Here is a 25,844-nt window from a genome sequence, read left to right on the forward strand (position 1 = left end):
CAAAAGTCGCTCATCCCGATCTCGACTCTTCTCGTCCCTGGCACCTCAATGGTGGAACGAGCTTCCACCTTCGGTCAGGACGGCTGAATCACTGCCGATCTTTCGGAAAAGACTAAAGACTCACCTTTTCAGGCTCCATCTGGGCCCTTCTTGATCTAACTTCGTTATCTCTCTTTCTTTATAAAAAAAATAAAAAAAATAACCTAAACTTGTACCACTAACCTAAACTTGTACCACTGTTCCTTCAGAAGTTGTAGTTGTCATAGACTGCTCCATAGTTGATTGCTCTATTGCGGACAAAAAATGTGTTATTGTAAGTCGCTTTGGATAAAAGCGTCTGCCAAATGACGTAATGTAATGTAATGTCTTGTGTTTTGACTAAAGTAGTCCTGACTGAAATATATATATATATATATATATATATATATATATATATATATATATATATATATATATATATATATATATACACACACAGTGTATATATATATATATATATTAGAAATCTCGCGTGCTATGCGTGCTCTATTGGCATGCGCAGCACACAATTGCCCAACTTCGCATCACTGATGACATCATTCACTGACATCACAATTGCTCGAGTGTCCATCACTGTTGAGCCCTGCGAGCGCCTGAAACTACGGCCCCAGCCCGGCCCAGCCCGTGACATTCAGGCCCTAGCCCGCCGCGAGGGCCCGAAGACAATATTATGATATGATGACACATCTCTCCCTCTCTCTGTTCCTCAGCTGCCCGTGTGCTGCGGTGCTGAAAAGACAGCGCCTGCGCTCTGCCTGTCCAGAGAACCACAGGAATGAGTCCCGAAGTATACTTCCGGGTTCGTCAGCAAAAAAAGTGAATGAGGTTTAGAATGGGGATTTCACTTAAATGCGTAAAATAAGGTGGTGAACAAAAGTTTATGGGAACGTGAATTTTGGTTCAGCATGATAATCTTCACAAATGTGAATAACTTTTATGACTTTTGGAACGTAAATGTGTTTTTTTAATGTGATTTTTAGAAAACGCTTCAAAAGGCATACAAGTTATTCACGTTTGTGAAGATTATCATGCTGAACACAAATTTGCGTTCCCATAAACTTTTGTTAACCACAGACAGACCTTACAGTATTTTATGCATTTAAGTGAAATCCCCATTCTAGAACCCCACAGACGTTTCCACTGACGAACCAAAATGGGGCCGATTTCTGGTTAAAGCCTACAAAAATACGTCATCCCTGTGGTCGGCCAGTAAAGATGTCATAAATTGTGACATCAGTGATGTCAGAGGCATCATCAGTGATGCACACATACACACACACAAGACACACACACACACACACACACACACACACACACACACGAGACAGACAGGCACACACATGCACACACAAACACAAGAGACAGACACACACTGATGACATAAGTGATGATGTCATCAGTGATGATGTCATCAGTGACACCGCGCATGCACACGCGCGCACGCACACACACACACACACACACACACACACACACACACACACACACACACACACACACAAGAGACATACAGGCACACACACACAAGAGACAGACACACACACTGATGACATAATCGCCATAGGTGTCACCAAGAGAACAAAACTGAAATCTTAGAGATGTAACATGTATGTGTTGTTAAAGTGAGGTCACTCACTGGGGATCAGGGGGTTGCTGATGGGTTGGCTGACCTCCTCACTGACTGGGTTCTCCACCTTACAGCTGAACTCTGTATAGTTCAAATCCACCTATAAATCAGTGAAATAGAATTAGCTCAAAGTTCACAAACCAATCACAGTTTAATTTTGATACTGCTCACTTGATGTCTTCACCCTTTGATTAAAGTAGATCTGAGGCTCAGCTGCAGAGCAGTTCCCTGGAGCTGGAAGGAGTTCAGTGTCTTGCTCAAGGACACTCCAGCAGCTTAAAGCATCAAGAAAGGTAAAGGTTTGACTTCTGGTGCGCGGCATGGCTGTGAACTGTGTACAGGCGTTCTGTTTCTCTCTTTGTTTTATGTTGAATGTCGTCTAATATGTTTATGTACAAGTGGTGGATTATTTGTCTTCTGGTATGGGGACTGTGGTTGCAAGTGCAACAGACACGCTGGAATATGGATTGGCGTGTGGACCGAGACTGTCGAGTAGGGGGTATTCGCCCTGCATGCGCTCGTATACAGCAGAGAAACCTTGCTTGAAGCAAGATATTCTGCAACTCAGGGGACTGACTGCACGGGACTGTGGTCCATGCTGACACCAGGGCTCCTATCCACATCCCACCAGAGTCGAAAGAAATGAGGAAGAGCAAGGCACACAAGGCCACCACTTCCATCTGTGATCCTCACAAACCTGCGGTCAATAAACAACAAAATGGACGAGATCTGCGCTCATACGGGGTACTGTTCAGATTTTCGGGAGGCATCATTGCTATGCTACACGGAAACTCTGCAATACCGGACTCCGCCTGTAAAATAGACTGCTTCACTTTGGTGAAAGCAGACAGAGAAATCAGCTCCTGAAAAGCAGGGGCGGCAGGATCTGTGTATATATATTAACGATCAGTGGTGCCGTCAGTACACCGTGAACAGCAGGTTTTGTGATAAAGACGTTGAGATCTTGTACCTGACTTTGAGAGCCTTCTATTTGCAGAGGGAATTTGGATGCGTGCTGCTGTTTGTTGTCTACACACCTCCCAGTGGCAACGCGACGCGAGCAGCAGCTACTGTTGAACACGCTGCAGCAACAACATCCAGAGCCCCAGCAATTGTCGTTGGAGACATGAACCAATGCAAACTGGACATAACAATGCCAGGATTTAAAGTCGAGGTGAACCCGTTCGTCACGTGCATCTGAGTCCGTTTCAGACTGAAAACAAATTGAGAGGCGGACCATATACGGTGTCGATGATTTGATTTGACAATTCTGTCGACTGGCTTTGGCATCGGCCAATCCTGGCGTGTTCCACCCCCAAATCGGGTGGGATTCAGCGTGTTGTCGTGCTACGCCAGTGGGATCCGCGGAGCGAGCGGACAATCCGATGCATAGGTGCTGCCTGCCCGCCTGGAATCTCCGAGAGACGACCCCTGACAGCAAGGGAGGCTGTCAGGCTCGGAGGCGCGTGCCATTATCGTTATAAATGTAAATAATATTCATTACATTTACATACATTACGTCATTTGGCAGACGCTTTTATCCAAAGCGACTTACAATAACACATTTTTGTCAGCAATAGAGCAATCAAGTATGGAGTACAGTCTATGACAACTACAACTTCTGAAGGAACAGTGGTACAAGTTTAGGTTAGTGGTACAAGTTTAGGTTAGTTTTTTTTAGTTTTTTTAAAGAAAGAGAGAGAGAGAACGAAGTTAGATCAAGAAGGGCCCAGATGGAGCCTGAAAAGGTGAGTCTTTAGTCTTTTCCGAAAGATCGGCAGTGATTCAGCCGTCCTGACCGAAGGTGGAAGCTCGTTCCACCATTGAGGTGCCAGGGACGAGAAGAGTCGAGATCGGGATGAGCGACTTTTGAGCCCCCGTAGCGAAGGAGGGGCGAGGCGACCAGCACTGGTGGAGGAGCGAAGGGAGCGCTGAGAGGTTTGGAACCTGACCATAGATTGCAGGTACAGGGGAGCTGTTTGGTGTGCAGCCCTGTAGGCCAGTACCAGTGACTTGAATTTGATGCGGGCCGAGATGGGAAGCCAGTGGAGCTCCTGGAAGAGGGGAGTGACGTGAGAGAATTTGGGTTGGTTGAAAACCAGACGGGCTGCAGCGTTCTGAATGAGCTGAAGCGGTCGGATGTCGGTGGCAGGTAGCCCGGCCAGGAGGACGTTGCAGTAGTCCAGGCGGGAGATGACAAGAGACTGGACCAGGAGTTGAGTCGCTTCTCTTGTGAGAAAGGGACGGATTTTGCGGATGTTGGCTGAGCAAGACAGCTGGTTGTCAAGGATCACCCCAAGGTTCTTAGCTGTTTGTGAGGGAAGTACAGTGGTGTTGTCAATGGAGATGGAGAGATCTGCGAGAGGGCAGGCTTTCCCTGGGAGGAAGAGTAGCTCTGTCTTACCAAGGTTGAGCTTGAGGTGGTGGGCAGACATTCAGTTGCCAATGTCTTTGAGGCATGCAGAGATGCGAGCCTCGATTTGAGTGTCGGAGGGGGGGAAGGAAAGGAAAAGCTGGGTGTCATCAGCATAGCAGTGATAAGAAAAGCCATGAGAAGAGATCACATAGGCAAGAGATCTGATATAGAGAAGGAAAAGTAAGGGGCCCAGGACTGAGCCCTGGGGGACACCGGTGGTAAGCGGACAGGATCTGGAGAGGGACCCTCTCCATGAGACCTGGTATGAGCGGTTCGAGAGGTAGGAAGCAAACCAGGAGAGTGCAGAACCTGAAATGCCGAGGTCAGACAGAGTGGAAAGAAGGATTTGGTGGTTGACTGTATCGAAGGCAGCAGACAGGTCAAGGAGGACAAGAACAGAGGAGAGGGATGAGGCCTTAGCAGTGTGAAGGGCCTCTGTGACAGCAAGAAGAGCTGTCTCAGTGGAGTGAGAAGCCTGGAATGCGCGTTTTAACGAGCCAGTAACATTTCTTTGCATTCTTAGAGATTATAGTGTTTGTTTTTTGTTCATGTTTCTAACAATTGGCCAAGTTAGTAGTTAGTTCATGGGGTAGGAATTCTGCCAGATGACAGGCACTAGGTGCCATTTTCTACTTCATTTGGAAGAGAAAATTATCCTGAAATGAAGATTTGATTGACAGCTGCATGTCGTGATATGATTGGTTGATATGGGGTAGAAATTTGATAGTACTAGGTGACGTCAGCAAACTGTACATTACTGTTATCAATGAAATCTTGAAAAATGAACTTTTGATGTGAAAAAGTGTGAAAAACTAAAGAAATTAGATTGTTGTGATTTGTTTGGCATACATTATTAAATAGGTGCACTGCATACCCAGGTATTTGAACTAAAAGAAAAGAAAAATCATTTTTGGGTCCAGCTCGACTTTAAGCAGTATGTGAATGGTGAAACAAGGAAGAATAAACTTTTGAATAGATGCTTTGGAAACATGGAGGGAGCATATGTGTCAACGATAAGACCACCAATAGCTAACTCATAATGTGGTCCATCTTGTATCAACTTATAAACTGAAGAGCAACAAACCAGAGAGAAAAATAATCAGAGTCTGGTCACCTGACAGTATATAGAAGGCATGCTTTGACTGTACTATGTGACTGCTGATCTACAGTAACAACAGGCTACATAGACTGCTCTTCATCACTGGTCGAGGGCTGCCGGTTGGTTTAGAACAGCTTAGGTAGGCGATAGATTAGCTACAGCCTAAGGCTGACCTGTTAGTGTTCAGGCAAAGATTAGACTAGAGCAGAGTAGGATAGGCCAGATTAGGCTGTGTGTGCATGTGTGTGTCTATGTGCATGTGTGTGTCTGTGTGCATGTCTGTGTGCTTGCGTGTGTCTGTGTGCATGTGTGTCTGTGTGCATGTGTGTGTCTGTGTGCATGTGTGTGTCTGTGTGCATGTGTGTGTCTGTGTGCATGACTGTCTGCTTGCGTGTGCCTGTGTGCATGTGTGTCTGTGTGCATGTGTGTCTGTATGCATGTGTGTCTGTGTGCATGTGTGTCTGTGTGCATGTGTGTGTCTGTGTGCATGTGTGTGTCTGTGTGCATGACTGTGTGCTTGCGTGTGTCTGTGTGCATGTGTGTCTGTGTGCATGTGTGCATGTGTGTGTCTGTGTGCATGTGTGTGTCTGTGTGCATGTGTGTGTCTGTGTGCATGACTGTGTGCTTGCGTGTGTCTGTGTGCATGTGTGTCTGTGTGCATGTGTGTCTGTGTGCATGTGTGTGTCTGTGTGCATGTCTGTGTGCATGTGTGTGTCTGTGTGCATGTGTGTGTCTGTGTGCATGTCTGTGTGCTTGCGTGTGTCTGTGTGCATGTGTGTCTGTGTGCATGTGTGTCTGTGTGCATGTGTGTGTCTGTGTGCATGTGTGTGTCTGTGTGCATGACTGTGTGCTTGCGTGTGTCTGTGTGCATGTGTGTCTGTGTGCATGTGTGTCTGTGTGCATGTGTGTCTGTGTGCATGCGTGTGTCTGTGTGCATGTGTGTGTCTGTGTGCATGTCCCAGTTAGCTCTGGTTAATGTTTAGAGTAGTCAGTTGTCTGATCTTCTCCCCCCCCCCTCTCTTTCTCTTTCCCCCTTCCCCCGCTCCTTCCCTTCTTCCCCCTTCCTGTTCTCCCCTCTCCCACATTTCCCAATCCCCCCCCACCTCCTCTCTTTCCATGCTCTTTCCTCCCCCACATCCCACCGCCCCCCCCTCTCTTCTCCTGCTCTCTCCTCCTTCTCCCCTCCTCTGCTCCTTCTCCTTCTCCTCTTCTCCCCTATTTTCCCGAATCCCTGCCACTTCCTACTCTCCCCTCTCTCACATCCCCCCTGCTCTCCCTCCCCTGCACCCTCCCACCTCTCCTTCTCTGTTCTCTTCTCCTCCACATTTCCCATTTTCTCCCCACCCTCGCCCTACTCCGGGCCCGTATCCTACTCCCTCCACTCCCCCAACCCTAGACCCTACCTCTACCCTGGCCCTCCCTCCCCTGCACCCTCCCACCTCTCCTTCTCTGTTCTCTCCTCCTCCACATTTCCCATTTTCTCCCCACCTCCTCCCTCTCACATTCCCCCTGCTCTCCCTCCCCTGCACCCTCCCACCTCTCCTCCTCTGTTCTCTCCTCCTCCACATTTCCCATTTTCTCCCCACCCTCGCCCTAATCCCCCTGCTCTTCCCCCCCACCCCCCCCTTTCCTCTCTCCTGCTTTCTCCTCTTGCTCCTTCCCCACCTCCTATACCCTCCAACATCTCCCATTCCCTCCCCACCCCATCACTCTCTCACATTCCCCCTGCTCTTCTCCCTTCTCCTGCTCTCTCCTCTGCTCTCTCTTCATTTCTATTTTTCTATATTATCAATTTGTTCAAATGTTATCTTTATTCTGTATATTCTTGTTACTGTTGTGTCAGCTAGAATTAGCTAGACATACTTTCTGTGAAGCCCTCTGAGACATGCTTGTGAATTAGGGCTATATAAATAAACTTGACTTGACTTGACTTGACTTTTGTGTACAGTCAGTGATACCAACCAAGGAGATACAAATATATCCAAATAACAAGATGTACATAACAATGTAAAACATTATACATTTGAGGAAAATTGCCTTCAGGAACAAGGACATAGGAGAAGTAAAGCATATAGAGAAATATTTAAAGGGGAAACTGCGAGATGCAAAGAGGGCACATAAGCTACAACTACAAACGTTTTTTTAAAGCAAAAATACCAAACAGTTATGAGACACCATGAAAAGCATGACTGGACTGTCAACCACCCGGAAAGCATTGGTGGCAGATACTGAGGCCGACTTTCAGGCCCGTATCTAGACTGCCACACTAGGGTGGGCTGGTAGAGGGCAACTTTGGCGGTAGGTTGCCAGAGGTTGTCAGTTCGGGGATGGGGATTAAATTGCATTATATTCAGTGGCGCTGGAAGTACTTTTAGGTAGGAATGGACTCTCGGTGCTGCCTGCAAGGGCAGCGCCGAAGAAAATTTTACGTTTTTTGGACTTTCATCCAAGAATATTTAATTTTAAATTAACATTAGGATTATACTGTTGTGATGTCATGATTCAGTATCTTCTCCTTTTCTCACTCACTTTCATGTAACCACCTGCTCTCCCTGTAGTCGTTTTACACTACAACAGACAGCAACACAGGCATAAACACTGAACCAAATTGTTCCAGTAGGAGTCACCATTCTGTTTTGGGTCACCAAACTGTAAGTAGGAACTTTCACTCAGGTGACAGGCCAATGTTTACATTATTATTGTCAAAACTATTAGCAAACTGTACAAACTAACTATTTACAAAACTTTTGCTATATTTCCAAGACGTTTAGTCTTATTCAAACTCAAACTGAAAAGTGACAAAGAAAACTACTTTGAAAGCAGATTGACTTACCCTAAAAATAAATAAAAATACTTCATCCAGTTTAAAATGATCAACTCCATAATATTTCTTTTCATTGGATGAGCTTATTTCTCAAATCAAATTAAAGCTATAACTACTGTTAGGTGCCCTAAACTAACTAACCCAGTGGTCTCCAACTTTCGGGTCGCGACCCTAAGTGCGGTCGCCTGGAATTCAAAAAGAGAGATTTTTTTTTTTTTTTGGGGTGGGCAAGATAAACTTTTGGGTGGGCATAGCCCACCCCTGCCCCCCCCTAGAATCGGCCCTGCCGACTTTGCAAATCAGTTGAACAGTTTCTTTGCTAGGTTTGATGAAGGGAACAATTCAGATCATGCTGGAAATATCATCAGCTCAGTCCTAGCTGTGCAGTCTGATATAATTGATGTTTCTGTTGAGCAGGTGAGGAACACTTTTAGACATTTGAATCAGAGGAAAGCCACAGGACCAGATCATCTCAGTGCCTTTATTCTGAAAACCTTTGCAGCTCAGCTTGCACCCGTGTGGCAGCCTATTCTTCAGTGTTCCATGGACACTCATATAATTCCTACAAAGTGGAAGACTTCACATATAACACCTCTTCCAAAGAAGAAAACGTGTCCTAAGGAACATGGTGATTATCGTCCTGTGGCTTTAACTCCTATTGTTATGAAAGCCTTGGATTTTTTGTTAGTTTTAATCCACATTTGATTAATTGGTACCACTCATTTCTCACAAATAGAGTGGTGGTTAAAGTCAACCAGACTTTTTCCACTTCCATTCTCACTAACATAGGATCACCACGAAAATGAATATGTGAAGCAAGCTGAACAAATCATTCTGTTTATTCCTGTAAACATGCATTGTTTAGTCCCCTGATATTACAAGTGGACATTAACTAACTCACACATGGACAGGAAGAGAGTTGGACCAACACTTTGTCACTACTGTACCTTTGTAATGATTTGCTCTCTGGGTGACTCAATCTTCTTCGTGTCGTCTTTCCACCAGGTGTAACTGACTGGTTCAGCATCGGTGATGATTGCGTTACACCAGAGAACACAGGAGGACAAATCAGGTTCACAGCTTGTAGAGATGGTGGGTTTAGAGACAGGAGCTGTTGTTGATGGAGAGAAGAAGAGAAAAAGGCCGTTGCAGTCAGGATCAATCACATGCACTCTTTTTCTTGATTTCTCTGTCTCAATGCAGACAGCTATAAAGAGAGACAGACAGTGAGACTCACAGACTGTTTTTCCACATAAGCCTAATGTGCACTTGACATGAACAAACTTGCAACATTATGTGACATGAGGGGGGGATTTGGGCACAACCAAATGTTAAAGCAATACAGTGGTTTGACATCAGGGACCCAGGCCTGTTTCCGAGCAGGCACGTGCAGAGGGGGGGTGCTAGAGGTGCCCGAGCACCTGCCCGTTTTCCCCTGATGCCAAAAGTGCCCTTTTTTGGGAGGGGAATTTATTTTTATTTTTATTTATTTTTTACAGTGAAGGCAAGAAGAACTTATAACAATAAATAACAATTTATCAATCAATAAAATGTCTGGACAGTTTATGTTGACCTTTCAACCGGAAGTTAAGTAGGCTAATCGTCTGCGTCTCTGTGACGTGTGCAATATGTTTTTCCCAGGATGGCGAAGTCATGACCCGCCCTTCTCTGCCTCTGATTGGCCTAGCGTCAAACATTGTTGATCCAATCACATTCGTTTGGCTATCGATCCTGCGTCTCGCCTTGTCTCCTGCGCCAATCAGAGGCAGAGATGGGCGGGTCATGCCTTCGCCATCCTGCCCACTGCGTAGCTGGCGAGCTCCGACTGACTGGCGGGTCAGCAACAGTGAAACCGCCCCGTGCCCGTGTTGTACCCCTTTTAAACTTTTGAGCCCCTGCCCCTCTAAGGGTCTCTGCACAGCTCTGTTTCCAAGCACACTTGACCCCAGTATGACCCCAAACTCTGGTTCGTTTGATTAGTGTGAACATTGCGTTCTGTTCCCACATCCAATGAAAAAGGTGGTCTGCGGAACGGTCCAGGCGTGCCCGGGGACAGAACGCATGTGAACACATCTGTACCAAAAGATGAAGTGGACTGCTATTTCTTTACAGTGTGAGCAGTTATATATATGGTCTGGACTTTTATGACCTTAAGAAGTAAATACGAGTTTGTTTGACTTCAAAAATGTGTCTCTGTTAGGTCACCCTAACGGTGCTCTTTACACTTCCTGAAAGATTCAGCCTGATCGCATGTAAAATGGCAGAGCTGTGGGTAAACACTATTTTGCTCACACTCTCTCACTCACACACACACACACACACACACACACACACACACACACACACACACACACACACACACACACACACACACACACTTTGCATTCTTATTATATGTTAAGTTAGTCACAGAATAGAAAACACTACACAAACCCATATTTACCTCTTGTACATCACAAAAGTCCAACCATAGTTTAATAGTATACAGCTCGTCCACTGGGCAAGTGTACCTAAGGGGGTGGCCACACTGATCCGTGGTGTCTGTCCGTCTGCATTCATTTCTCTGTTCACTTCCATTCATTTTAAAGACAGTTGTCCGTCTGTCTGTCCAGCACTGATGAAGCTACGTATCCAGCAAATTTGCATACGTTTTGATGGACAGAAAAGTTCAAGAGGGCTGAACTTTTTCTGCATGGATGTATCGGATGGACGGATAGTCGCCGTCCCTTTAACCAATCAGAGTCAAGGATGTGTTCTCAGAGTGGAAATGGCTGAGCTCTATAACTTAATGTTATTTTACTGTTATAAATATCAACAACTAGCCAACAGATATCAAAGCCGGTGGGCTTCATGGAAACAGCATGACTCGAACTGGCCGACCACTACATCAATCTAGTCATTCAGTGGTGTTTTATTGCCACATAAGTAACGTAGCGCACAGAGCTAACAGCTAGCTAACGCCAGATTTATTCTTCTGTCGGTTTATAGGCGGGTCACTGACACCTTCAAGGCGCTTACCGCCACCTGCTGTACAAGTAGGTTACTTGTACATGCAATGGACACCTTTATCTGTCTTCAATTCTTACTAATAACAATGCAAGTCATCATACCCGCTCACGGTCTCATATCAGATTGCTCCTCCTTCTCCACATTTCCCATTTTCTCCCCACCTCCTCCCTCTCACATTCCCCCTGCACTCCCTCCCCTGCACCCTCCCACCTCTCCTTCTCTGTTCTCTCCTCCTCTCTGTCCTCTCCCCTCTCTCACATTCCCCCTGCTCTCCTTCCCCTGCACCCTCCCACCTCTCCTTCTCTGTTCTCTCCTCCTCTCTGTCCTCTCCTCCCTCTCACATTCCCCCTGCTCTCCCTCCCCTGCACCCTCCCACCTCTCCTTCTCTGTTCTCTCCTCCTCCACATTTCCCATTTTCTCTTCACCCTCGCCCTAATCCGGGCCCGTATCCTACTCCCTCCCCTCCCCCAACCCTAGACCCTACCTCTACCCTGGCTCTCCCTCCCCTGCACCCTCATCTCTCCTCCTCTGTTCTCCCCTCCTCCACATTTCCTATTTTCTCCCCACCTCCCCCCTCTCCTCCCTCACATCCCCCCGCTCTCCCTCCCTCCTCCACTCTCCTGCTTTCCCCTCTCCTGCTCCCCCCCTTCCCCTCTCCTGCTCTCTCCTCTTGCTCCTTCCCCACCTCCTATACCAGGGGTCGGCAACCCGCGGCTCTAGAGCCGCATGCGGCTCTTTAGCGCCGCCCTAGTGGCTCCCTGGAGCTTTTTCAAAAATATGAAAATGTGGAAAAAAATGGTGTGAATATATTTTTTGTTTTAATATAATTATTATCCAATGCTGTAAAAATGTGTATAATAAATATTCATGTGTAATATATATGTGTATAATAAAAATTTCAACATTTCCGTCAATGAAGATTTACGTCATAGCCTACGACACACGTTTCTTTCAGCTCGGCGGAGGAAGGCGCATGTTACAAACAAACCAGCGGGTGTGTCATGCCATGGATCCCAAAGGGAAAAAGAGAAAGATAGCCGAGGAGAACAGAGGATTCAACAGTTCTTGGACCGAATCATTTGCTTTCATTGCCAATGCGGAAGGATTGCCTGCATGTTTGCTTTGTAATGAGAAGTTGTCAAATAACAAAAAGAGTAACGTGGAAAGACATTTCCAGGGAAGGCACGCTACATTTGCAGCCGAGTACCCAGTTGGGAGTGAGAGAAAAAGTGCGATTGCATTACTTCTGGAGAAATTCGAGGAGCGCAAAGATAGATTTAAGAAGTGGATTGCATCTCCAAACTCCACTACTGCTGCTAGTTTTGTTGCAACCCGGGAGATAATAAAGCGCGGAAAACGTTAGGGTTGTGCTACAACCCAGGTTTTACGAGTGAGAACGAGAGCTCTCACTAGTGCCTACAACGCTGCGACGCAGCCCTATGGAAGACTGTCATTTTGCTCCAAAATTACTTTTCATTAAAACCGACCAGCCACCCGTAGGTGGCGTGGTACCCCCTGGGGCTGACACGGATCCACGTGACTACGTCACGTCCTGTCAGCCCAGGGATAATCACTCTAATTTCTTCCAGCCCGCTGAGATCCGACGCACCCCGTGACGCATCGACACAGCAAGGCTGGGTAGTGAGAGCTCTCGTTCTCACTCGTAAAACCTGGGTTGTAGCACAACCCTAACGTTTTACTTTGTTTCGAACTCAAGCTCTCACTAGTGCCTCAATTCAACCGACCTTGCTGCCGGGAGCACCCACATGGCGACCCGAAAGGCACCGGTGAACCACGGCCATATGGCAACGTTTATGCCTAACCGAATGACATATTAGAGTGGCAACGATACTACTTTCTTGCCACCGACAGCACCGCGTGCGCGAACTGCGAACCGGACACGTCGAGACTGTAGTACCTGACAAAAGTGTGATGAGAGGACCATGAGGCCGCGGCACACATGTCCTCCACCGACACACCACGCAACAACGCAGAGGATGTCACAACACCTCGCGTCGAATGCGCCTTGATACCCTCCGGGGGAACCTTGCCCACGGCAGAGTATGCCAACGCGATCGCCTCCAGTATCCAGTGTGATAAGCGATCCTTGGAAAGGGGTCCGCCCTGGGCCCTTTGCCCAAAGCAAACCAACAGCTGATCTGTAATGCGTAATGAACGCGTCCTGGCCACATAGGCCGAGAGCGCCCTTACGGGGCACAGCATGTGCAAAGGTCTCTCCTCACCCGAACTGAACGGCGGGGGACAGAATGCCGATAAGTCTATAACCATAGACCTATAGCTGGCATTAATATTCTTGGGCTGGTACGCCAGGTTAGGTCGCAACGTAACCCTGCGCCCATCGTCCCCAAAAACCATACAGGCCTGCTGCACCGAGAGGGCAATCAGGTCACCGACTCTCTTTCCTGACGATAAGGCCAGCAGCAGCGCGGCCTTTAAGGACAGAACCTTTAAATCGGCGGAGTCCAAGGGCTCAAACGGATGACCCGTTAGCCCGTCCAGCACCGTAACCAGGTCCCATTTGGGAAAAACGCACCGCAACGGCGGGCGCAGTTTACGCGCCCCCTTCATGAAGCGCGAGACAAAAAAGGGCACACCCCCACGGGGGTCCCTTCAATCCCCATGTGGCAAGCCGAAATCGCGGCTACGTACACCTTAAGCGACTGCGGGGACTGGCCCGCGTCAAGCAAGCTTTGAGGGAAACAGAGAACTGGGCGCACGCTGCAGTTCACTGGATCCACACCCTTACTTGTGCACCATCGCGAAAAAACCCGCCACTTGTACGCGTACTGAGTGCGGGTCGAAGCAGCCCTAGCACCACATTGTCGGGCAAGCCCTGTGCTAGCAACTGGTCCCGTTCAGGAGCCAGACCGCTAGCTTCCACCTGCCTGGGGAGGGGTGGAACACCTCCCCCTCCGCCTGGGATAGGAGATCGGCCCGTACCGGCAACGCCCAGGGCGGATCTTGCGCCAGGGAGACCAAGTCCGCAAACCATGTCTGCCTGGGCCAAAACAGACTAAAACGAGCCGGAGGCGCTGTTCCCTCACCCTGTCCAACACCTGACGGATCAGGGGGGTCGGGGGAAACGCATAGAGCCCCTCCCTCGGCCACACGTGCGCTTTCAGCGCGTCATGACCTAACGGGGCTGTCCTCCTGGATCGAGAACCACAGTGGGCAGTGTGTCGCGCGGCGCGATGCAAGAGATCGACGCAGGCGCGCCCAAACCTGGCCCAAACCTGTTCCATCACCCGAGGGTGAAGGCACCACTCCGTATAACGGGGATTGCCTCGAGACAGCAGGCCGGTCGTAACTCTGCCGTCCCGGCAGATAGACCACTGACACTGAAAGGAGACGGGGATACACCCACAGGTGAATCCCCGCTATGGTTCAGCGCCCCCGACCGCACACCGCCCTGTTTGTTCAGGTGGGCGATCGCTGCCCCATTGTCCGAGCGAATCAGCACATGGTGCCCATGTGTGAGCCGCTGGAAGTGTTACCACCGCAGGCTGGGGGGACTGCGGAGGCAACGTTCTCTTTCGAGTCTGGCCGCACGCGGACTTGTCCGGCAGTGCAGTCCCCAAGAGAGCTCCCAACCAACAATGGGCCAACGGCGCCATTGATGGTGGGCTTGTCCTGAAGCAGAGTCTGGTGAATCGCCTTCAGCTCTAGCACGTTTATGTGGCGAAGCTCCTGAGCCTCCCACCGGCCGTTCGCCGAAAAATGCCTGCAAATCGCACCCCCTCCCCAGAGGGAGGCATCTGTGCGAATCACCATCCTGAGCGGGACAGGGCCCCACCGAGTACCTCTCGAGAGGTAACGGGGGTCCGCCCATATGGCCAGCGCCTGCCAGGCCTGACCTGTCAGAGGAACCCTGCGATGACGGTCCCCGGCCGAGTCCAGGCGAAACCTGAGAACCATATTTGGACCACGGGAGCATGTGTAGCCTCCCCAGCGGGAGCACATGCAGTGCTGAGGCCATCCGGCCCAACATCACTGTGCACTGATGCACTGACACCGAGGGCACAGACCTAACGTCCTTGGCTTGCTGCCCGAACCGTGCGAGCCTGTCGCTCTGGCGAAAGGCTCGCAGGAAGTCTAGCTCGAGCCCCAGGAAGGTCGCCGCCTGCGCTGGGACGAGGCAACTCTTCTGCCAGTTCACGAAACACCCTAAGGTTTGCCGGTGATCGGTCACCACCTTGGTATGTTCCGTGGCACGGACCCTTGAGTCGGCCGCTAAGCGAACGTCGTCGATATATAGAAAGACGCGGATCCCCCTCGCGCGGAGGGGAGCCAAGGCTGTCTCCACGCACACTGTGAGAGTTCGTGGGCTCAAAGACATGCCGAATGGCAAGACACAGAACTCGTAAGCCTTCCCCAGGAAGGAGAACCTCAGGTATTTCCTGTGTCTCCTGACCACGTGGACATGGAAGAACGCACCTTTCAGATCCTCGGAAGTAAGAAATCCCCCTGTCTCAACTCGTTGAACAGGCGGGGAAGAGAGCATTCGGAACGGGACTTCCTCAGCGTCTTGTTGAGATGCCGAAGGTCCAATTTAGGACGCATGGAGCCGTCCTTCTTGGGCACGATAAGTACCTGTGGTAGAAAACCCAAGCGCACATCTGCCTTGGGAACCGAGCGAATCGCCCCTCTGGCGAGAAACGAATAACCTCCTTGTGGAGTATGTCCATGGCCTCCCCCTCCACGGCCGGATCGGGGGTCCCGTCGAACGTGGGTGTGGGGGCAATGAAAGGCTACGCCCCCCCGCCGCATGGTCAGTTCCGTAGAAGCTGTGCATGCTGGGGGAGAACTTCTTACGCAAGCTACGCCTACTGACGTGCTGTTGTATCGAAGTACCCCCCCCCCCCCCCCCCCCCCCCTGCCGTCGGGCTTTCGCAGGCTGGGGGGACTGCGGAGGTAACGTTCTTTTTCGAGACCGGCCGCACGTGGACTTGTCCGACAGTGCGGCCCCCAGGCGAGCTCCCGACCAGCAATGGGCCGTCGGTGCCATTGATGGTGGGCTGTCCTAGGAGCCTCTAGCCGAAGCCAGGCCGTAGCCATGGACCAAGGCGAGCCTTGATGATGGGTATGAGACCCTGGGCGAGCTCCCGACCGAACTCGGGCCTTGGGCACCGAGGACGGTGGGTCTAAAGCTACAAGCCGCAGGCTGGAACTGAGCCCAGCCTTGGTGAGCCAACCGGTGGGCTTGACCTGAGCGCTGCCAACCGAGGCCAGGCCGTGGCCATGGACCAAGGTGCGCTGTGCCCCCTGCCAGGCTCCCTGCACTTGCCAAAGCCAAAGCCAAAGGCTGGCACTGAGCCCAGACCTTGGCGAGCTGTAACCCCTGCTGGACGCGTAGCGCCAGCACGGGGCGGTACGTCTACTGTAGCGGAGGTACACCTACTGTAGCGGAGGTAGCTCGCGCCCAATGTACTTAGCACACAGATACTAACTGCACGGGTGCACGCCAGCTATCTGCAACCATACTATAGTTCTGTGCTAAACAGTACTAATGCTATCTGCACGTATGCAAGCTAGCTTTCACACTTTTTTGAGAGCGGACCTTGGTCAGCTCTCCAGAGCTTAGCTGCGGCCCTGGGCGTCGCCCCACTAACTGCTCCCTTGGAGGGCTCGCTCGTGAAGATAGCCCAGCAGCTGCAAGACCGAGGGTTCAAGGCGCCTGTGCAGCGTGCTCATGCCCAAGGCAGAACACGCACTTAACGTGCCGGTTCATACTCGGCCAATGCAGTGATACACACAGCCCATCCCCTCGCTGACTTTCCCTGCTAGTAGCAAGAGAAAGCCGGAAGCTAATCACTAATAGCAAGCTCCCGCGGGCCGCACCCTGTTTAGCGGGAGTACCGTTTAAGCAGGCTAGCAGGCTAGCAAGAGCACAGGCTAGACAGTAAGCAACCCAGAGGCTAGCGAACGTGCGCGTGCAACGGTGACGTAAGCGGCCATAGCCCAGCCCGAAGGGGAGGCAATACCCACAACCTGTTAACCCGCGAGAACAGGTGTGAACAAGCCACTAGCTAAGCTAGCGTAAACACTGAGAGACAAGCGTGCGCTAACACAAGCCTGCGCACAAGCCGGTGCAGCGAGTCTCTACCCTGAGTAACACGGGGAAGCAAGCGTGACTGCAGGCAGAGGCCAGCGGCCCGCGAAGCTAGTCAATCTCAGAAGAAACTCCTCAGAGGGAGTTAAAATCTAGTAGATGCTATTTGCACGCAACACTTAGCAGACAAGCAAGCTGGCTAAGATGGCGTAAGAACTGAGAGAAGTCAACACAACTTTTAGCTAGCATACTCGCTCAGCTAATCTCAGAGTGCCCCCTTAGGGGCCGACGCCAGCAAAATCTACACTACAAGCAGTATGTAGGTCCCAACAACGCCTGTGCATCGTGCTCATGCCCTTAGGCAGTGCACACATCATTTCATTGTGCCGGTCGTAACCGGCCAGCGTAGCCTCACAGCTAACACAGCACCTAGCTGTTCCCCCCTCTCTCTGCTAACAGGAATAACGGGGTTACCGTGTAAGCAATAGCCTGCAACGGTAAGCAGCTGGAGTGCTACAACACTAGATACTGGCTGCACGGGTAGCAAGCTAGCTATCTAGCTAACTGAAGAGCATGGCTTCTAGCTACTACTCTCGCTTACCGCGCGCCCTAAACAGAGGTAGTCGTTACCCTGTCTGGGGACGCAGCCAGATAGCTGGAGTGCTACAAGCTAGTCCAAGCTAGCTGCACTGAGCAACTCGCTAACTATCTATTTAACGTTACTCCTGGAGTAACGTGCGCGCTCTGACAATATAGCTGGCGCCTAAAACAAGCAAACGGACGCTAACGACACGGGTGCACGCTAGCTTATCCGCAAGAACCAGGCTGGCTAACCTACTGTTCTAGTGCTACACTGTAAGCTAACAGCACGTATGCATCCTAGCCTAACAGTTTTGAGCGCGGACCAAAGTCGGCCCTCAAACGATAGCGCTGCCCCAGCCAGGGGAGCGAAGCAAAGCTACACAGCGGCAGCAATAACCACTACACGGCGGTAGCAGCAGAACTACACGGCGGTAGCAATAAACAGTTAACTAAGGAAGATACTCTTAGCTTTTTAGATGACTTGTTTCCGACGCCGCTGGTGAAGGGTACAGGAACGGGTCCCCGAAGCCTGCTTTATCCCGTCCACGCAAACCTCTTGAGGTGGGCAAATCAGCCGGAACGAGCCTAGTATCTAAAGCTATGTAAGAGAGCTAACTCAGAGTTAACCGCGGAGCTTTTAGAAAACACGTCTTCTCAGCGGCTGGAAGAAAGCGTAAGTGATTATCCCTGGGCTGACAGGACGTGACGTAGTCACGTGGATCCGTGTCAGCCCCAGGGGGTACCACGCCACCTACGGGTGGCTGGTCGGTTTGAATGAAAAGTAATTTTGGAGCAAAATGACAGTCTTCCATAGGGCTGCGTCGCAGCGTTGTAGGCACTAGTGAGAGCTTGAGTTCGAAACGAAGTAAAACCGTTCACAGATGGTGACTACCTGAAGGATTCATTCATTAAAATATCAGAGCACCTATTTTCGGACTTCAAAAACAAAACCGAGATCATACAGAAGATTAAAGACATGCCTCTCTCCGCAAAGACAGTGAAGGAAAGGACCATTAAAATGGCAGGCAACATCACCAATCAGCAAATCAAGGACATTAATTCAGCTCCAGCATACTCAATTGCCTGTGATGAGTCGTGTGATGTGATCGATATTGAACAGACAGCGCTGTTATGCAGGTATGTGAACTCTGATGGGCCGCAAGAAGAACTGATTGAATTAATACCACTGAAAGGCCAAACACGCGGGGAGGATATATAGGATATAACACAATCCTGTCATAGGCACATATTTAGTAACAAAGTGGCTGTTTTTATAAAGTGATTTCTGATTTTTGTCAGTAGCCTATATATTTGGAATGACACATAGGGATATGTGTTTTGTTGCTCAGGTCCAAGGATGGCTGTATTGTGCTGTCAAAAGAGAAGAGGGTGCTGCTGCATTGCACAATTGCACAGGATAATTGCACAGGATAATAATTGCACAGGATAATTGCACAGAAAGTTGTTGTTGTTTTTTGGAATCCTAAATTAAAATGACATCAAAAATCTGATTTCTGTATTGTATTTATATAATTTCATCAATGCAACGAAACATAATACATTAATATTATAATGGAAGTTAAAGTTAAAGCACCATCGTACAGCAGAGTAGTCAAGTGGTGCGTCATTCTCTCCAGGATGCGCTGCAGGGAAAATAAACATTTAATCATGAATGCTCATTATGTATTTGTAGCCTACTTATCATTTTGATAGTAGGCTAATATAGCTGATATAGACACTTACAGCATGTGTTGCCTTCATTATAAGGCTTATATAAGGCTTTTAATTTTTTGCGGCTCCAGACAGATTTGTTTTTTGTTTTTTTGGTCCAATATGGCTCTTTCAACATTTTGGGTTGCCTACCCCTGTCCTATACCCTCCAACATCTCCCATTCCCTCCTCACCCCATCACTCTCTCACATTCCCCCTGCTCTTCTCCCTTCTCCTGCTCTCTCCTCTGCTCTCTCTTCATTTCTATATTTTCTATATTATCAATTGTTCAAATGTTATCTTTATTCTGTATATTCTTGTTACTGTTGTGTCAGCTAGAATCAGCTAGACATACTTTCTGTGAAGCCCTCTGAGACATGCTTGTGAATTAGGGCTATATAAATAAACTTGACTTGACTTGACAATTGCTCATTCCACGTGTGAGGACTGAACTCGGAAAGACGGCATTTTCCTTCTTTGCCCCTAATAAATGGAACAGACTCCAGGATACTTTAAAACTGGAACTCTTCATCCCCCTAGAGTCCTTCAAAGCGCACATCGAGAGCACCACGCGCGAGGAGTGCGCATGTTTTAGTTAATGTACTTAAGTACAGTACAGTACTTAATCTTGTCTTGTCTGTCTGCAACTTTGTTTTTCCTGTATGTGTTTTGTTGTAACAAGGCGCCCTTGTAAATGAGAGCTCTCTCTCAAGAGCCCTCCCTGTATAAATAAAGGTAAAAAAAAAAAAAAAAATCTATCCATTTTATAATTCTAGCCATTTTCTGACTGATCAGTTTGGCCACACCTTAAATCTTCTTCTTTGCGTTTATTGTCGGATCACAAACCAACGCGGTGCATCTTTAGTCCCTTTTACACAGCCTGTGAAAGCCGAGATCATTGTGGGATTATTACGCCTCGGCTCCTGTGTAAAAGTCACAGGGACGGAATAGTGAGTCATTTTGTTACGCCTTTCGTTCCTACAATGGAGGTAGTATCAGCCCCGAATCGACGGCTGTTTAAAAGGGTACGCCACGGGAAGACGGGGATCTCAGCTCATTCATAAAAAAATGACAGAACTGAGGGAAAACCACCTCCAGATTGAAGTTCTACTAAGTTAACCAAAGGATATATTGCGTGTATTTAAGAGCCACTTGAAACCGTTAATTACATTCTTCATAATCGTCAATATTCACAACATCTTGCACTGCTTATGAACATTGCACATCGGGAAAACTACAACTCACCCTAGCGCAGTGGCGTGTGTTCAGGCTAAATATAGTCCATTTAACTGGAGGAAGCCTTTGCGTTCAACAAAGTTTGATTAGAAGCCTCTTGCGCAGTCATACATTGTCATATGGGCTGCGTTATCTTGTGTGGCTAACACGTTAGCTTGTCTGGCTATGCTATAGCACCAGGTGGGGTCATCCCTATGTTCCCCGGGTCCTATGTTCCCCGGGTCCTATGTTCCCCGTTTTTAACACTCTCCGTAACACTTGGAGTGTCTATCCGCTATGCCGACCACCCGCAATGCCGACCTTAGGTTTAGGCGTGAGGGGTGGGAGAGGTTAGGTTTTGGGTTAGGGTCTGGGGGAGGTTAGGAAGGGTTGTATGTTCCCCGGTCCCACAAAAACGGGGAACATAGGACCCGGGGAATATAGGACCCGGGGAACATAGGTACGCTCCCCACCAGGTCCTGCTATCCTGGCATCCACATGCCTGTGGACGCCAGGACACCTGTCCAGTTGTTAACGTTATATGCGTTTTATCTGACACAGCCTACACACAACCATATTTTCATTTACTGGATCAAAATAATGCCGAAATGCGCTGGTTTGAATTGCCATCTCCCTTTCCGCTCCTTTGACAACTAACGTTACAGCCAATGGTCCACTCTCACTAACACATGCCTGGTTTATTTACATCCGGGCATTAGAGGAGGGGGGTACAGTCTACAAGCCTCATTTACTTCGGTAAAGTTGGAAATATATTAACGGATTTGCACTTCCCGGATCAGTAGCTCATAAACAAAGCATTTGTACTGGGTGCCGCGTCTATGTGCCGACAGGCCGCAGTGCCGACAGGTCGCAATGCCGATAGCCCACAAGCAGAACCAGCTGAGCGAGGCGGCGTGCAGCGTGTCGGTGGAGCTAACCTCTCCCAGCCCCCACGCCAAACCTAACCTCCCCCCATGCCTAAACTAAACCTAACCTCCCCCAGACCCTAACCCAAAGCCTAACCTCTCCCAGCCCCCACGCCAAACCTAACCTCCCCCCATGCCATGCCTAAGCTAAACCTAACCTCCCCCAGACCCTAACCCAAAAACCTAACCTCTCCCACCCCCACGCCTAAACCTAAGGTCGGCATTGCGGGTGGTCGGCATAGCGGGTGGTCGGCATAGCGGGTGGACCCCTTCTTCTGCACACACGATGCCTCTTTCTCATCTTAGTAAGGTAGACAACGAGCTACAACCTCATTTTCACCTAAATGAGCGATCCTCCGAGCTGGACAAATAACATTGGTCTCTATGTTCTGCGGGCGGTGAGGCGAGTGCTTAGGGACCATATACAAAGTACAACACAGATTACAAAAATATTCAATAAATTCACTGTTGTACAGTGTAGCTTCACCAAAATCATGTCACACAGCAGTGACCTCCTGCTGGTTATACTACACCACTAAGTTTGGAAAAATATGATTTTGCATAATTCTGGCGAATTTTTATTGGGGAAATCATTCAATAACTTCACTCTCATACAATGTAGTGTCACCAAAATCATGTCACACGTCAATTGCCTCCTGCTGGTTATACTACACCACTAAGTTTGGAAAAATATGATTTTGCATAATTTTGGTGAATTTTTATTGGACGTTTCTGGGGGCGCCCGGGTGTCTGCTGGTCATATGGATCATTTGGGCATCTGGCCAGGGAGTGTCGGGAGGCTGTCGAGGAACAGAGGCAGGTGAGACTCTGCTGGTCGTGTAAGAGCCCTGGGCATTTGGCCAGGAACTGCACTGAGACTGTGGAGGACAGAGGAGGGACACAGGCTGGCTAGAAGGTGAGCAGCCGGGGTGAAGAGAACGTTGTTACGGTCAGGGGAGCGGTGCTCGTGTCTCCAGGGGAACGGGAGGGGTTAATGCCGGAGGAGTGTAGCGATGTGGGTTTTGTAAGTAAGCATGGGTTTGTCTGGTTGTCACGTTAGTCTGGGGTTGACATGTCTGTGGGGATTTACGGGGTTACGTAAAGGCAGCATACCAGCCAGTGGGTGTGGTGGGAGAGAGGGGTTCACCTGTGATTGGCTGGGGGAGGGGAGATGTGAACGAGAGGGGAACAGCTCGAGGTTGTTGATGTGTGGAGCCTGAAGGAGATGGCTGTGTGTGTGAGAAGCCAGGAGAAGCTAGGAGGGTTTGGGTGTGTGGTTGTGGGGTTTGGTGGCGTGGACTACGGCTGACAGTAGTCCCCGGAATAGCGACCACAATAAAGTGCGGTGACAAGATCCTGACTCTTCGACTGCTTTGTGGGATCGTTACAATAGCATTAATAGCTTGTGGATTGATTTCTTCTGTTGTTCCTCAACACATTTTGTTTCAACAAATGTGTTATGCATGCAAATATTTTTGATGAGTAAGGGAGACAAAATGTTTGGAAATCTGGCTTTTGGGTATTTTGCCTCAATTTCCCTTATGACCAAGTTCACATGCTCTGTTAATGAAATACAGCATCTTAGTCGTGTGTGCTGATCAGAGTTGTGATTAAACGGTCAGGTGGGCCCCGGAAGATTTTCAGATTTCAAATTGGGCCATGGCATTCTTAAGTTGGAGAATCCCTGCCTTAGGTCTTTTAGTTTCATATGATACCAGTTTTCTACACTATCTTTAAAAGTGAACCTGCTACACCCTCTGAAAGACAGTAGGCCTAATGTTGGCTGACATCCACGATTTTTGCTGTTAAAATTGTTGTTCCTATGGAAATTTCACCTTTGCTCTTGGTTAAAACCCACTGGTGAATTCAGGGGAAAACAAGACACAAGATAACATCACCCACTTAAAAAAATAAAACACTTACAGATGACTTTGAGTTGAATCTGTCTGTCCACGTTGACGTTGTTGATCTGTGCTGTGTACAATCCACTGTCTCCTCTGGTCAATCCTCTGATCCTCAGCTCTCCAGTTGAAGTGTTCAGGTCACCACGATCTTCAAATATGCAATAACATAGTTAGGGGTAGCTTCTCAACAGAGTTCTTAAAGGAGAATTTCTGTATTTTTCAACCTGCATCATACATCCATATTTTCATATTTGTTTATGTATAACTAAGTCATGTGAGCAGAAGTTTTTGAAATTGGTGCAGTATTGACCTAGATCGCTTTTCCCACAAGAAAATGTTCACAACAAATTAGTAGTACTTTCATGACTTTTGAAGTATTTTCTTAAAAAATGCATTTATGCATCAAAGGTCATAAAAGTGGTCCTTATTTGTAAAGATTATCTTGCTGAACACAAACTTCACAGTTTCATACACTTTTCTTAACCACAGATGTGAAGTTCACACCATACGCCGAATCAACGCTCAACCTACACTGAACCCACAAGTTTCATGCTCTGTGTATGTTTTTATGTTTTTGCCTTTTTCTGTATTATTCCTGCACTTATATTTTTGTGTTGCTGCTTTAATGTGTAAAGCACTCTGTGCATTCGTGCTGGGAAGGGTGCTATAAATAAAGTTTTACTTACTTACTTACATTTAGAAAAACAGGCGAAGCTGTTCACATCAGCCGCGCGCGTGCCTTGCTCAAGCCTTGCTCATGCAATTGTTTAGAATTCAGTCCTATTTTCCAAGTGTAATTGGTCGTTCACACTATACGCCGAAGCAACGCTCAACCTAAGCTCAACCTACGCTGAACCCAGAAGTTTCATTTAGGCGTCGTTGTTAACAGGCGAAGCTGTTCACACCATCCACGCACGCGCCACGCTTGGAAAATAGGACTGAATCCTGAACGATCGCGTGAGCAAGGCGTGAGCAAGACGAGCATGCCATAAGTGTGACATGCGTGTGGCTGGTGTGAACGGCTTCGCCTGTTAACAAATGAAACTTGTGGGTTCAGCGTAGGTTGAGCTTAGGTTGAGCGTTGCTTCAGCGTCCTGTGTGAACGGACACTAATGCGTGAAGCTTGAAGCTGCCATGCATGAAGTAAATGGAGGAGGCCGGTGGAGCAGCTCCGAGCCCGGCACTGAGGAAAGGAGAGTGTCTGGTGTGAACGGAGGTGTGAGCTCACGTTCACCGTGAGTCAAGCATCAACAAAGGTTTAGATTAGACTCATTTCAATCATGAAGGCTACCTCTGCAGCCAATGCCCTGCTCATCCACATCACACCATACTTTGTTATTCATGCCCCTTTTCATTCATAGCCTACTTTTCCTACTTTTGTCACCACAGTTGCTGTGATTGCCTTGAAGCACTTGTTTCGCCCCACCTCCTCCCCTGCCACCACCAACGTCATGACTCCTAAAGAATTCCCTATGGGGGAATTTTCTAATTTATGCACTGCTGATGCCCTCCTCTCGCCATCTCAGGAGGAGTGGAGTCATGAAGTCATATGCCAAACCTTAAAATGTCTGTTTCATTAAAGTGTATTTGAACCTTCTTACTAGTCTCTCATGATTGAACTTTTTTCATGCATTCAACCGAAATCCCCATGCAAAAATCTCATTGCCTTTTACACCTACAAACCAGGAAGTGCAGTGATTTGTGGTAAGTCTACAAAAATACATCATCAGTACTCTATGGCCCCTTTTCCCTAGCCCCCCACCCCTTCCCTCAAAAAAAAGGGGCCATAGCTAGGGATAGGAAAGTTGTAGAGACCCTTGATTCGAGGGGATAGGAGAAGTGGCTAGGGCCTAGTCACTCCTCCTCCCACCACCCACACCCACAGTGGTGGGAGGAGGAGTGACTAGGCCCTAGCCACTTCTCCTACCCACCCCTCGAATCAAGGCTCTCTACAACTTTCCTATCCCTAGCTATGGCCGCTTTTACCTAACCCCCCCCCCCCCCCTTCGTTGATGGAACGGATGGACGTGAGGTCACAGTGACCTTGAACTTTGACCACCAAAATCCACTCAGTTCCCCCTTGATTCCAAGAGGATGTTTGAGCCAAATTGGAAGAAATTCTGTCAAGGCGTTCCTGAGATATTGCATTAACGAGCAAGGAACGGATGTACATACAGACAGACGTACGTACAACCTGAAAACATAATGCATCCAGCCATGGCCATCACCGGTGCAGGCATAAAAACCACAGCACCATTCAGCATACATCTGAGAGAACAACTTGTCCCTCCCTCCCCCTGTTCAATCTGAGCTTAAATCACCCTGTGTCTCAGTTTACCTGTGAATTGACGGTAGGAATATATCGGCTGATTCGGCCCATTCCACTGCATGGCGATGTCAGATCCATAGTCCCACATTACGGC

At 48.6% G+C, this 25,844-nt stretch overlaps 1 protein-coding gene across 1 annotated transcript; it reads right to left on the reverse strand.

The window, feature by feature from the left end:
- Positions 1-1,667: 1,667 nt before the first annotated feature.
- On the reverse strand, positions 1,668-25,844 carry LOC310792016 (CD48 antigen-like; the record flags this gene model as incomplete). Its single annotated transcript, XM_083653698.1, has 4 exons — positions 25,760-25,844; positions 23,441-23,569; positions 8,953-9,116; positions 1,668-1,766 (listed from the first exon to the last, which is right to left on the reverse strand). Exons 1-4 carry the CDS (start codon positions 25,836-25,838, stop codon positions 1,668-1,670), a joined length of 471 nt encoding a protein of 156 aa, XP_083509824.1. The 5' UTR covers positions 25,839-25,844.

The sequence above is a fragment of the Poromitra crassiceps genome (assembly GCF_964638095.1).
Source record: "Poromitra crassiceps genome assembly, chromosome: 17".
NCBI classification, from domain to species: domain Eukaryota; kingdom Metazoa; phylum Chordata; class Actinopteri; order Beryciformes; family Melamphaidae; genus Poromitra; species Poromitra crassiceps.